Source organism: Durio zibethinus, unplaced genomic scaffold (assembly GCF_047325235.1).
Source record: "Durio zibethinus cultivar Kanyao isolate XHJ-2024 unplaced genomic scaffold, ASM4732523v1 HiC_scaffold_271, whole genome shotgun sequence".
Classification (NCBI taxonomy): Eukaryota; Viridiplantae; Streptophyta; class Magnoliopsida; order Malvales; family Malvaceae; genus Durio; species Durio zibethinus.
Window position 1 is genome coordinate 3,698 of NW_028322894.1, and position 13,803 is coordinate 17,500.

Sequence of the window (13,803 nt, forward strand, 5' to 3'; positions counted from 1 at the left end):
TCTTTCAATTCAAGGGATAAAAATGGTATGCATAGAAATCCAGTATTTTTAAATAATGTAAAAAACTGTGGTCAAGTTTTGAATAAAAACAAACATCTTGATAGTGATAAAAAGAAACTAATTAAATTAAAGTTCTTTCTTTGGCCCAATTATCGATTAGAAGATTTAGCTTGTATGAATCGCTATTGGTTTAATAGTAATAATGGCAGTCGTTTCAGTATGGTAAGGATACATATGTATCCGCGTTTGAAAATTCGTCAATGGTACATTTTTCCATATATTATGATTGAAAACCGGATTGATTAATTTTATTTGAAAAAATTATAAAGTTCATAACGAACTTAAAATCATTGTGCATATTAAAATGAATGGTATTATTATTATTACTGATCAGTAAAATTCACATTCAAAAAAAGGGGGAGAGAAATTTTTGTTTTATGGTAAAAAATTCATTCATCTCAGTTATTTTTCAAGAAAAAAAAGAAGAAAACAAGGGGTCCGTTGAATTTCAAATAGTCAGTTTCACCAATAAGATACGAAGACTTACTTCACATTTGGAATTGCACAAAAAAGACTATTTATCTCAGAGAGGTCTACGTAAAATTCTAGGAAAACGTCAACGGCTTCTGTCTTATTTATCAAAGAAAAATAACATACGTTATAAAGAATTAATTAGTGAGTTGGATATTCGGGAATCAAAAAATCGTTAATTTGATTGAATTAGTCGATTTATTATATTTTTCATTTTGATGTACTTCTTTTCGTTTTCAACAATTCATGTAAGAATGAATCGAGGAAAAACTTATGAATCTATCAGCTACAGAAAAAGACCTTATGATAGTCAATATGGGACCTCACCACCCATCAATGCACGGTGTTCTTCGTCTCATCGTTACTCTAGATGGTGAAGATGTTGTTGACTGTGAACCAATATTAGGTTATTTACACAGAGGAATGGAAAAAATTGCGGAAAACCGAACAATTATACAATATTTGCCTTATGTAACACGTTGGGATTATTTAGCCACTATGTTCACGGAAGCAATAACCGTAAATGGACCAGAACAATTGGGCAATATTCAAGTCCCTAAAAGAGCCAGCTATATCAGAGTAATTATGTTGGAGTTGAGTCGTATAGCTTCTCATCTATTATGGCTTGGACCTTTTATGGCCGATATTGGTGCACAGACCCCCTTTTTCTATATTTTCAGAGAAAGAGAATTAGTATATGATCTATTCGAAGCTGCCACCGGTATGAGAATGATGCATAATTATTTTCGTATCGGAGGAGTAGCGGCCGATCTACCCTATGGCTGGATAGATAAATGTTTGGATTTCTGTGATTATTTTTTAACAGGAATTGTTGAATATCAAAAACTTATTACGCGAAATCCTATTTTTTTAGAACGAGTTGAAGGGGTAGGGGTTATTGGTGGAGAAGAAGCAATAAATTGGGGTCTATCCGGCCCAATGCTACGAGCCTCTGGAATCAAATGGGATCTTCGTAAAGTTGATCATTATGAGTGTTACGACGAATTTGATTGGGAAATCCAGTGGCAAAAAGAAGGAGATTCATTAGCTCGTTATTTAGTCCGAATCAGTGAAATGACGGAATCCATAAAAATAATTCAACAGGCCCTGGAAGGAATTCCGGGGGGTCCCTATGAGAATTTAGAAATCCGATGTTTTGATCGAGAAAGGGATCCAGAATGGAATGATTTTGAATATCGATTCATTAGTAAAAAACCTTCTCCTACATTTGAATTACCGAGACAAGAACTTTATGCGAGAATGGAAGCCCCAAAGGGAGAATTAGGAATTTTTCTGATAGGAGATCAAAGTGGTTTTCCTTGGAGATGGAAAATTCGCCCGCCGGGTTTTATCAATTTGCAAATTCTTCCTCAGTTAGTTAAAAGAATGAAATTGGCTGATATTATGACGATACTAGGTAGCATAGATATCATTATGGGAGAAGTTGATCGTTGAAATGATAATTTATACAACAGAAGTAGAAGATATCAATTCCTTTTACAGATTGGAATCCTTAAAAGAGGTCTATGGGATCATATGGATGTTTGTCCCTATTTTGACTCTTGTATTGGGAATCACAATAGGTGTACTAGTAATTGTATGGTTAGAAAGAGAAATATCTGCAGGAATACAACAACGTATTGGGCCTGAATACGCCGGCCCTTTGGGAATTCTTCAAGCTCTAGCAGATGGAACAAAACTGCTTTTCAAAGAGAATATTCTTCCATCTAGAGGAAATACTCGTTTATTCCGTATTGGACCGTCTATAGCAGTCATATCCATTTTACTAAGTTTTTCAGTAATTCCTTTTAGCTCTCGCCTTATTTTAGCCGATCTCAATATCGGTATTTTTTTATGGATTGCCATTTCAAGTATTGCTCCTGTTGGACTTCTTATGTCAGGATACGGATCAAATAATAAATATTCCTTTTTAGGTGGTCTGCGAGCTGCTGCTCAATCGATTAGTTATGAAATACCATTAACTCTATGTGTTTTATCAATATCTCTACGTGCGATTCGTTGAAATATAAACTTTTCTTTTCCCTATTCCTTTCGTTCTATAAAATAAGCTGAATGGATTGAATAGATATCTTCGTTATTTTATTATCCTTCAGGTTGATAAACTAAATTAGATAGTTATATATGAGTGAAAGAAAGCAGCTTATAAATTCGCAGTAAATTAAACAAAAAAAAATTTAATCTCATTTCCTATGTACAAGAGTTAAGTGGAAGAAAACATAAGTGGAAGAAGTCTTTACCCCAAGACGGGTTGATTAGTCAATCTAGCTTGAAGCGGGCTCAAAAGATCAACCGTATAGAGTTTTGGCTATCCTTTGTATAGATTCCCATACATGTATTGCCAAACCAAACGGGGGATTGAACAAAAAAATGAGTGGATGGTTAGGAACACCAAAATACACAAAGGATTAGTAATGGAGATTATGTAAATTATATAAAAAGGATATTTCTGGATAACATAAAAAGAATACTAATTGGGGCTTTAAATTAGTAGAAATGAGTAGGCAGTACTACCCACGATTCCGGTCCAGAGTATGCTCCTATCCACCGATTAAAGTAATGACTATCAGGAACGAAATAATCCTTTACTATTTTTTAGTTTAAGCCCCCATTCGTAATTTTCTCAGATCAGAAAGAAGAATAGGAACGAAAAAGAAAGAATAAAAAATAAATATTTTTTTTTTTTTTATTCTTTCTTTCATATATATAGAGAGATATAATCTGTGTCATGATTTATGAGCTAATGTAATATTTAATTTTTTTCGTAATCGAAAACAATGGGTTGAAATATCTATTGATATTTCTACAAGAAGTATTTTATTGAAGGCTTAAGTTATTACTCAACAAATAAAAATTGAAATTAGTAACGGGCGAGATCAATTCAGAAGCACTTTTTTTATTCTTCATAATATAGCAGACAGAATTCCATTGGTATAATTTTGGACCTTCCAATCCATTTTTTCTCTATCTATTCTACAACCATACGAAGAGAAATAATACTGATTCGGTCCTTAAATTTATTTGTGACCCACGAGGAGCCGTATGAGTTGAAAACCTCATGTACGGTTTTGGACTAGCGATGGGAACAGTGATGTTATCATCGACTATAATTATCTAACAGCTCAAGTACAGTTGATATAGTTGAGGCGCAATCAAAATATGGGGTTTGGGGATGGAATTTGTGGCGTCAGCCAATAGGGTTTATCGTTTTTCTAATTTCTTCTCTAGCAGAATGTGAGAGATTACCTTTTGATTTACCAGAAGCCGAGGAAGAATTAGTAGCAGGGTATCAAACCGAATATTCGGGTATCAAATTTGGTTTATTTTATGTTGCTTCCTATCTAAATCTATTACTTTCTTCCTTATTTGTAACAGTTCTTTACTTGGGGGGTTGGAATATTTCCATTCCGTACGTATTCGTCCCTGAGCTATTTGAAATAAATAAAATGAATGGAATCTTTGGAACGACAATTGGTATCTTTATTACATTAGCTAAAACTTATTTGTTTTTGTTTATTTCTATCGCAACAAGATGGACTTTACCTAGGTTAAGAATGGACCAATTATTAAATCTTGGATGGAAATTTCTTTTACCCATTTCTCTCGGTAATCTATTATTAACAACTTCTTTCCAACTTCTTTCACTGTAAAGAAAAAAAGAATACGAGATTCATGACTTGGTTCAAACAAGAGAAAGAAACAAACATAAAATTATTCATAGATATTCACGATATGTTCCCTATGGTAACTGGGTTCATGAATTATGGCCACCAAACAGTCCGAGCAGCAAGGTACATTGGTCAAGGTTTCATGATTACCTTATCCCACGCAAATCGTTTACCTGTAACTATTCAATACCCTTATGAAAAATTAATCGCATCAGAGCGTTTCCGTGGGCGAATCCATTTTGAATTTGATAAATGCATTGCTTGTGAAGTATGTGTTCGTGTATGCCCTATAGATCTGCCTGTTGTTGATTGGAAATTTGAAACGGATATTAGAAAAAAACGATTGCTTAATTACAGTATTGATTTCGGAATTTGTATATTTTGTGGTAACTGCGTTGAGTATTGTCCAACAAATTGTTTATCAATGACTGAAGAATATGAACTTTCTACTTACGACCGTCACGAATTGAATTATAATCAAATTGCTTTGGGCCGTTTACCAATGTCAGTAATTGACGATTATACAATTCGAACAATTTTGAATTCGCCTCAAAGAAAAACTGAGTAAGTAAACCTCCTATTCTATTAAAGAGAAATTTCCAATTCTTTTAAGGTTCCGTTTTGGTTTAAGTTAAAAGAATATTTGGTTTGACTTAAAAGAATGAGGCCTTTACTCTTTGTTTGGTCAATAAATAAAAATTCAATTACAAATTAACTGGTTGATAAGAATTTCGAATTCATTTTTCTTGAAAATCTATTAATATATTCGTAATTATTTCGAAATATATAGTTTCAAAAAACAAAATACCCTTTCGAACCGAACAAAAAAAAAGAATTAAAAACGAAACAATAATTGTACTTAGATCAATTCACACCTAATAGATTAGGATTTTATTCAATTAGGAACGTATCATAAAAAAAAAATTCCTGGTCGGGTCAATAAGATCATGAAAAGCATTTCGATTTATTTATCTCTTATTTTACATATAATGGATTTGCCTGGACCAATACACGATTTTCTTTTAGTTTTTCTGGGATCGGGTCTTATATTAGGGGGCCTGGGAGTGGTATTACTTACCAATCCAATTTTTTCTGCCTTTTCATTGGGATTGGTTCTTGTTTGTATATCCTTATTCTATATTCTCTCAAATTCTCATTTTGTAGCTGCTGCCCAGCTTCTTATTTATGTGGGAGCCATAAATGTTTTAATCCTATTTGCTGTGATGTTCATGAATGGTTCAGAATATTATAAAAATTTTAATCTGTGGACCATTGGGAATGGCCTTACTTCGTTGATTTGTACAAGTATTCTTGTTTCGCTAATTACTACTATATTAGATACATCATGGTACGGGATTATTTGGACTACAAGATCAAACCAAATTATAGAACAAGATTTGATAAGTAATAGTCAACAAATTGGAATTCATTTAGCAACAGATTTTTTTCTTCCATTTGAATTCATTTCACTAATTCTTTTAGTTGCTTTGATAGGTGCAATTGCTGTGGCTCGTCAGTAATAAATCTTTCTAACTAGGAATAGCAAGCAATCCAAATTAAACTTTTTTCTGTCTTATCGCATCTATTTTCCTTGAATTCTTGTTCGTGTATAAAATATAAAATAGAAATTCGTTTATTCGAGATATTTCCAATATATTCTTTTTGTTATATTCTATTCTAGTCAATCAAATCCGTTGAATTATTGTTCATATTAAAATGAATCGAAATTGATAAGGAGTTGGTCAATGATGCTCGAACATATACTTGTTTTGAGTGCCTATTTATTTTCTATCGGTATTTATGGATTGATCACGAGTCGAAATATGGTTCGGGCCCTTATGTGTCTTGAACTTATACTGAATGCGGTTAATATAAATTTTGTAACATTTTCTGATTTTTTTGATAGTCGGCAATTAAAAGGAAATATTTTATCAATTTTTGTTATAGCTATTGCAGCCGCTGAAGCAGCTATTGGATCAGCTATTGTTTCCTCAATTTATCGTAACAGAAAATCAACGCGTATCAATCAATCAACTTTGTTGAATAAGTAATATTAATAATATTAAATTATAAGATTCACCAATTTGAATTAGCATGTCCAATATGTTGGAATCTACATCATGTTTTCGAAAACGTAAGAAATCAAAGTATCTTGGTCCTTTCTTATGAGTTGATCCCGAAGGAAATTGATTAGAAAATTTCTGGTAAATCGTTGATTCATCTGGTGTTTAACTATAATGATTCATTTACAAGTTTACTAGATTGAAATTTTATGATGTTCAAAAAATTATAGATCCCATGTCACATTCAGTAAAAATTTATGATACATGTATAGGGTGTACTCAATGTGTCCGAGCCTGCCCCACCGATGTGTTAGAAATGATACCTTGGGATGGATGTAAAGCTAAGCAAATTGCTTCCGCTCCAAGAACAGAAGACTGTGTTGGTTGTAAGAGATGTGAATCCGCTTGTCCAACAGATTTCTTGAGCGTTCGAGTTTATTTATGGCATGAAACAACTCGAAGTATGGGTCTAGCTTATTGATACGTTCCCGAAAACCCCACTTGAATACATTTTGAATCCATTTTATTTTTTTTTTACTGAAAAAACCCGTGCTCAAAAAAAATCTTTTTTGAGCACGGGTTTTTCTGGTCCAAGTGCATCTTGTCTTTACCACGAATTATTTTCCTTGGTTAACAATAATTGTAGTTTTACCAATATCTGCAGGTTCTTTAATTTTCTTTCTTCCTCATAGAGGAAATAAGCTAATTAAGTGGTATACTATGTGTATATGCATATTTGAACTCCTTCTAACAACCTATGCATTTTGTTATCATTTCCGATTGGACGATCCATTAATCCAGCTGGAGGAAGATTATAAATGGATAAATTTTTTTGATTTTTACTGGAGATTGGGAATAGATGGACTTTCTATAGGGCCCATTTTACTGACAGGATTTATCACTACTTTAGCTACTTTGGCGGCTTGGCCAGTTACTCGAGATTCGCGATTATTCCATTTCTTGATGCTAGCAATGTACAGTGGTCAAATAGGATCATTTTCTTCTCGAGACCTTTTACTTTTTTTCATCATGTGGGAGTTCGAATTAATTCCCGTTTATCTACTTCTATCCATGTGGGGGGGAAAGAAACGTCTGTACTCGGCTACAAAATTTATTTTGTACACTGCGGGGGGTTCCATTTTTTTATTAATAGGAGTTTTGGGTATCGGTTTATACGGTTCTAATGAACCAACATTAAATTTTGAAACATTAGCTAATCAATCGTATCCTGTCGCACTGGAAATCATATTCTATATTGGATTTCTTATTGCTTTTGCTGTCAAATCGCCGATTATACCCTTACATACGTGGTTACCAGACACCCATGGGGAGGCACATTACAGTACTTGTATGCTTCTAGCCGGAATTTTATTAAAAATGGGAGCGTATGGATTAGTTCGCATCAATATGGAATTATTACCCCACGCTCATTCCATATTTTCTCCCTGGTTGATAATAGTGGGTACAATGCAAATAATTTATGCAGCTTCAACATCTCTTGGTCAACGGAATTTAAAAAAAAGAATAGCCTATTCCTCCGTATCTCATATGGGTTTCATAATTATAGGAATTGGCTCTATAACTGATACGGGACTCAACGGAGCTATTTTACAAATAATATCTCATGGATTTATCGGTGCTGCACTTTTTTTCTTGGCAGGAACGAGTTATGATAGAATGCGTCTTTTTTATCTCGACGAAATGGGTGGAATGGCTATTCCGATTCCAAAAATATTTACGATGTTCAGTATCTTATCGATGGCTTCTCTTGCATTACCGGGCATGAGTGGTTTTGTTGCAGAGTTGATAGTCTTTTTTGGAATAATTACCAGCCAAAAATATTTTTTAATGCCAAAAATACTAATTACTTTCGTAATGTCAATTGGAATGATATTAACTCCTATTTATTCATTATCTATGTCACGTCAAATGTTCTATGGATACAAGCTATTTAATGCTCAAAGTTCTTATTTTTTTGATTCTGGACCACGAGAGTTATTTGTTTCGATCTCTATCTTTCTACCAGTAATAGGTATTGGTATTTATCCGGATTTTGTCCTCTCATTATCAGGTGAGAAGGTCGAAACTATTCTATATAATTATTTTTATAGATAGTTTTGATGAATAAAACAAAAAATCAAAAAGTAATCCTATGATTTTTAAAATTGTTCGTTGTACAGTGAAAAAAAAAAAAGAAGTCTTTTTTCTTCTCTTAAGTTTAAGTTAAGTAAAAAAAGGTAAAAGAATTAAATTGAATTTTAATCAGACATCTTTGGCTTTTGTTAGAACCTTTTGAATCAAGTAGTGGAGTGATTCAAAAGGTTCTTGACAGCTTACAATAAGTTTTCTTATATATACGCTGTCCTATCTTAGTATTTGTTAGGCTTAGCCTTTTTATTCAATTCAATTAGATGTTAATGTAAATGAACCATAACTATGTAAACCTATTCCTAATAGATTGACCCCAAAATAGCATATCCAAATTATAAGAAATCCCATAGAAGCCACAAGTGCGGAATTTACACCTTCCAAATTTTTATTTGTTCGGGTATGTAAATAAATCGCGAATACGGTCCAAGTAATAAATGCCCAAGTTTCCTTTGGGTCCCAATTCCAATATGATCCCCACGCCTCATTAGCCCATACGGCTCCCGAAAGAATTCCTATGGTTAAAAAGATAAACCCGAGACTAATAATACGATAACTCCAACGATCCAATTGTTGAGTCAATTGATACCTGTAAAAATTTTTAGAAGAAAGAAAATAAGTGTTTAATAAAACATTGCTTCTTTCATTCATGTATTGGATTTCGCCAAACGAAAATGACTGATTTAATAAATTATTGTTTTTACCAATAATTTTTATGGCTTTTCGAAATGTAATGACTAGAAGAGCTACTGATAATAATGATCCACATAAAAGAGCTGCATAGCCTAATACCATCATACTTACGTGCATCATTAACCACTGGGATTGGAGAGCAGGCGCTAATATTGCGGATTGATGCATTTTGGTTAAAAGACCCGAAGTGGCAAAGCCTTGGGTAAAAATAACACTTGGTGCGGTTATTGCGCTTAAATCATTTTTACGCTTTTTAAAATAGTAAACCATATGAATAAGGGAGAAACCCCATGAAAGAAAGATTAATGATTCATATAAATCACTTAATGGGAAATGTCCTGAATAAATCCAACGAGTGACTAATAATCCTGTTATACAGAAAAAGGTAACTATCATGCCCTTTTCTGATGAATCATATAGTCCTACGACTTCATCGACTAATAAGAATAAGGTTAAAAAATGAATTGTAATTACAATTGAAACGACCGAAAAGGATATATGAGTTAATATATGCTCTAAAGTTGAAAAAATCATAAGAATTCTGAAAAAAGCGAGGGTTTCTAGATTTTATGGAATGGAAATCAGGAATTAAATTCATTATAGGACTTATTCTATCTCTTTTAGAAGATACTATGCCGCTACTCGGACTCGAACCGAGATGCTCTAGCACTGCTTCCTAAGAGCAGCGTGTCTACCGATTTCACCATAGCGGCTTGCTCGAAATCATAATAAGCCATTTTTTATTCAATCGTCGAGATTGAAGGTGAAGGGGTCAATTCAATGTAAAATGTAAAAGAAGCATTTAATTTAAATTGATGAATAAAAACTCGTTTAAATAGCAATTTGAAGGTTCAAAAAGAATCTTTATTATTTATCGTTTTATTTAATTATCCTTTTTTTTATTTAATATTTAATTTAATATTTAATTATTTCAACAGAGATTTTATAGTTTGTGTTTTCCTAAAAGAGAACTCCTCTATTGTAACTAAACTAACTAGTTGTAACTTCAATTCATAGATAGAATTCAACAAAAAAATGTTCTTTATCATTTTAATTTTTTAATGATTCATCTCTCATTCTTTTATATGATTTTTATGAATCTATAAAAAAAAAAATGCTTATCAATTGAATGAATAAATGAATGAAAAAATATTATTTTTAGAGATCACAATTTCAGCACCACATCCAATGATTTCAAAAGATTTATGTAATTTGCATAGCTTTGTATTAATCGTTAGGATTTTGCGTTTTAAGGATTTATCAAACCAACTAGATATTGGGTTGTACACGTTACGTTATATAAAAAGCGTTTCGATTCCTGTCATAATTGTACCATACTTCAAAAAAGTATTTCGAATTTCGAATTCTAAAAATATGTCTTGATTCATCTTCTTATACAAACATAGAATTTTTTTAGATCATTTTAAATTGATACATTATTTGTATATCCACTAAATTATAAAGGGAGTTTTCTCAATTGGGTTGAAAGCAAGGGAAGGATATATAGTAATTCAGAGAAATAATGATTCATAAAGTTACAAAATTGAAACTTAATGGATTAGTTTCAACAACCCAGTTAAAGCTCTTATATATATGTGCTCCGATATAGCTATAGTATAAATATACAAATTTTTATTATTTAATTATTTAATTATTTATTATTATAAATTGAAATTGAATATTATAAAAATAACAAATTATTATAACACTAAGATACCAAATGGGGCGATGGGGAAAATGAGAATCCCCATCCCGGAAATGAAAAAAAAAAAGATATTCAAAAAAGAAAACCTTTGTATCTTATTCGAGTTAAACCAATTCAGATTAAAAAAAAATTATTTGTCGTACAAAAAAACTTTTTGAATTACCCGTAAAAATAGATCTCGATAATGAAAAAGCTTTCAACGCCGCCCAATATCCTTTCTTTTTCCAAACATTTTTTCGAATACGCTTTTTTGATGTAGAAGTACGTTTTTTTGGAACTGCCATTCAAAAAAAAGGTTATTTAGTGCTATAGTTGGATGTCAAAGACATCTATTTTTAAAACAAAATGATCGGTGTCTTTATGTCATTATTTATCTATTCCTATAGATTTTCTAGATTAATAGATTTTCTAGATTATAATTATCTATATACTACTATATAAATTTCATAAGAACTAAATAGAGATGGGAAAATAACATAAAATGCTTCTATTCTAGAAAAAAAAAAAAAAAAAAATATGATATAACCTTTTTTTATTTATATTCCATACACTATCCAGAAAAAAAGAAGAATTTGTATTTAATTTATTGGTACCTTTCTTTTTTATATCTCCATTCAAATCTATAGGATAGATTAGGATCTATTATGATATATAAATTGAATTGATGAAATCAAAAAAACGTAAAAAAGAGTCTTTCCTTCTCTATCTCTGCCTATTTTTTTTGTCGTCCTACATTTATAATTTATACATCTCCATTTATACACGAAAAATACATCAAAACAAAAAAATGTAAAAAAACCATTTTATTTACCTAATAAAAAACAAACTTGAATTTTTTTCTATTAATTGGTAATTGGTCAAGCTCGAAGAGAGAGTATGCCCAATTTTCATTTTCAATCAAATTCGAATGAGACTCGTAATTAATCTGTTAAAGGATACATAATTTTGAAAAAAAAAAAGAATATTTTTTTTTTCCATTAGTAACTCGGTGATATCATTTGATTACTTCTAACTTCGAAATTTGAATATTTTTGAAATATTTGAGAAAGATTAAAAGATTAATAATAGAAAATTCCAGTTAACTTTGTAATATCTTGATTGTATTATTGCTCCCTTTCCATCAAAAGAGATAAGAGCCGGTGAATCAGAAACGATTAATTAAGAAAGAATAAGAAAAAAGTTTTTATGGAGCATACATATCAATATTCATGGATCATACCTTTTGTGCCACTTCCAATTCCTATTTTAATAGGAATGGGACTCCTACTTTTTCCGACGGCAACAAAAAATCTTCGTCGTATGTGGGCTTTTCCCAATATTTTATTGTTAAGTATAGTTATGATTTTTTCGGTCGATCTGTCTATTCAGCAAATAAATAGAAGTTCTATCTATCAATATGGATGGTCTTGGACCATCAATAATGATTTTTCTTTCGAGTTTGGCTACTTTATTGATTCACTTACCTCTATTATGTCAATATTAATCACTACTGTTGGAATTTTTGTTCTTATTTATAGTGACAATTATATGTCTCATGATCAAGGATATTTGAGATTTTTTGCTTATATGAGTTTATTCAATACTTCAATGTTGGGATTAGTTACTAGTTCTAATTTGATACAAATTTATATTTTTTGGGAATTGGTTGGAATGTGTTCTTATCTATTAATAGGGTTTTGGTTCACACGACCTGTTGCGGCAAACGCTTGTCAAAAAGCGTTTGTAACTAATCGGATAGGCGATTTTGGTTTATTATTAGGAATCTTAGGTTTTTATTGGATAACGGGAAGTTTCGAATTTCAAGATTTGTTCGAAATATTTAATAACGTGATTTATAATAATGAGGTTCATTTTTTATTTGTTACTTTATGTGCCTCTTTATTATTTGCCGGCGCAGTTGCTAAATCTGCGCAGTTTCCCCTTCATGTATGGTTACCTGATGCCATGGAGGGGCCTACTCCTATTTCGGCTCTTATACATGCTGCCACTATGGTAGCAGCGGGAATTTTTCTTGTAGCCCGCCTTCTTCCTCTTTTCATAGTTATACCTTACATAATGAATCTAATATCTTTGATAGGTATAATAACAGTATTATTAGGGGCTACTTTAGCTCTTGCTCAAAAAGATATTAAGAGGGGTTTAGCCTATTCTACAATGTCCCAACTGGGTTATATGATGGTAGCTCTAGGTATGGGGTCTTATCGAGCCGCTTTATTTCATTTGATTACTCATGCTTATTCGAAGGCATTGTTGTTTTTAGGATCCGGATCCATTATTCATTCCATGGAAGCTATTGTTGGATATTCTCCAGATAAAAGCCAGAATATGGTTTTTATGGGCGGTTTAAGAAAGCATGTGCCAATTACACAAATTGCTTTTTTAGTGGGTACACTTTCTCTTTGTGGTATTCCACCCCTTGCTTGTTTTTGGTCCAAAGATGAAATTCTTAGTGACAGTTGGTTGTATTCACCGATTTTTGCAATAATAGCTTGGTCCACGGCCGGATTAACAGCATTTTATATGTTTCGGATCTATTTACTTACTTTTGAAGGACATTTAAACATTAATTTTCAAAATTATAGTGGCAAAAAAGGTAGCTCCTTCTATTCAATAAAACTATGGGGTAAAAAAGAAGAGCAAACAATGATTAACAGAAATTTTCCTTTATCCCCTTTATTAACAATGAATAATTTATTAACAATGAATAATAATGAGAAGCCATATAGAATTGGTGGTAATGTAAAAAAAGGGGCTCTTATTACTATTACGAATTTTGGCTACAAGAAGGCTTTTTCTTATCCTCATGAATCGGATAATACTATGTTATTTCCTATGCTTATACTGGTTCTATTTACTTTTTTTGTTGGAGCCATAGCAATTCCTTTTAATCAAGAAGGAATACATTTGGATATATTATCCAAATTATTAACTCCATCTATAAATCTTTTACATCAAAATTCAAATGATTTTGAGGATT

General features: G+C 31.8%; 1 protein-coding gene across 1 annotated transcript; it reads left to right on the plus strand.

Annotated features, from left to right (window-relative positions):
- Window positions 1-388: 388 nt before the first annotated feature.
- On the plus strand, window positions 389-5,037 carry LOC149509002 (NAD(P)H-quinone oxidoreductase subunit H, chloroplastic). Its single transcript, XM_089757787.1, has 2 exons — window positions 389-2,540; window positions 3,661-5,037. Exon 1 carries the CDS (start codon window positions 805-807, stop codon window positions 1,984-1,986), a length of 1,182 nt encoding a protein of 393 aa, XP_089613913.1. The 5' UTR covers window positions 389-804; the 3' UTR covers window positions 1,987-2,540; window positions 3,661-5,037.
- The last annotated feature ends 8,766 nt before the right edge of the window (window positions 5,038-13,803 follow it).

Bases quoted from the DNA above. Each gene is read 5' to 3' on its own strand.
- LOC149509002 (XM_089757787.1), top strand. From the start codon at position 805: ATGAATCTATCAGCTACAGAAAAAGACCTTATGATAGTCAATATGGGA.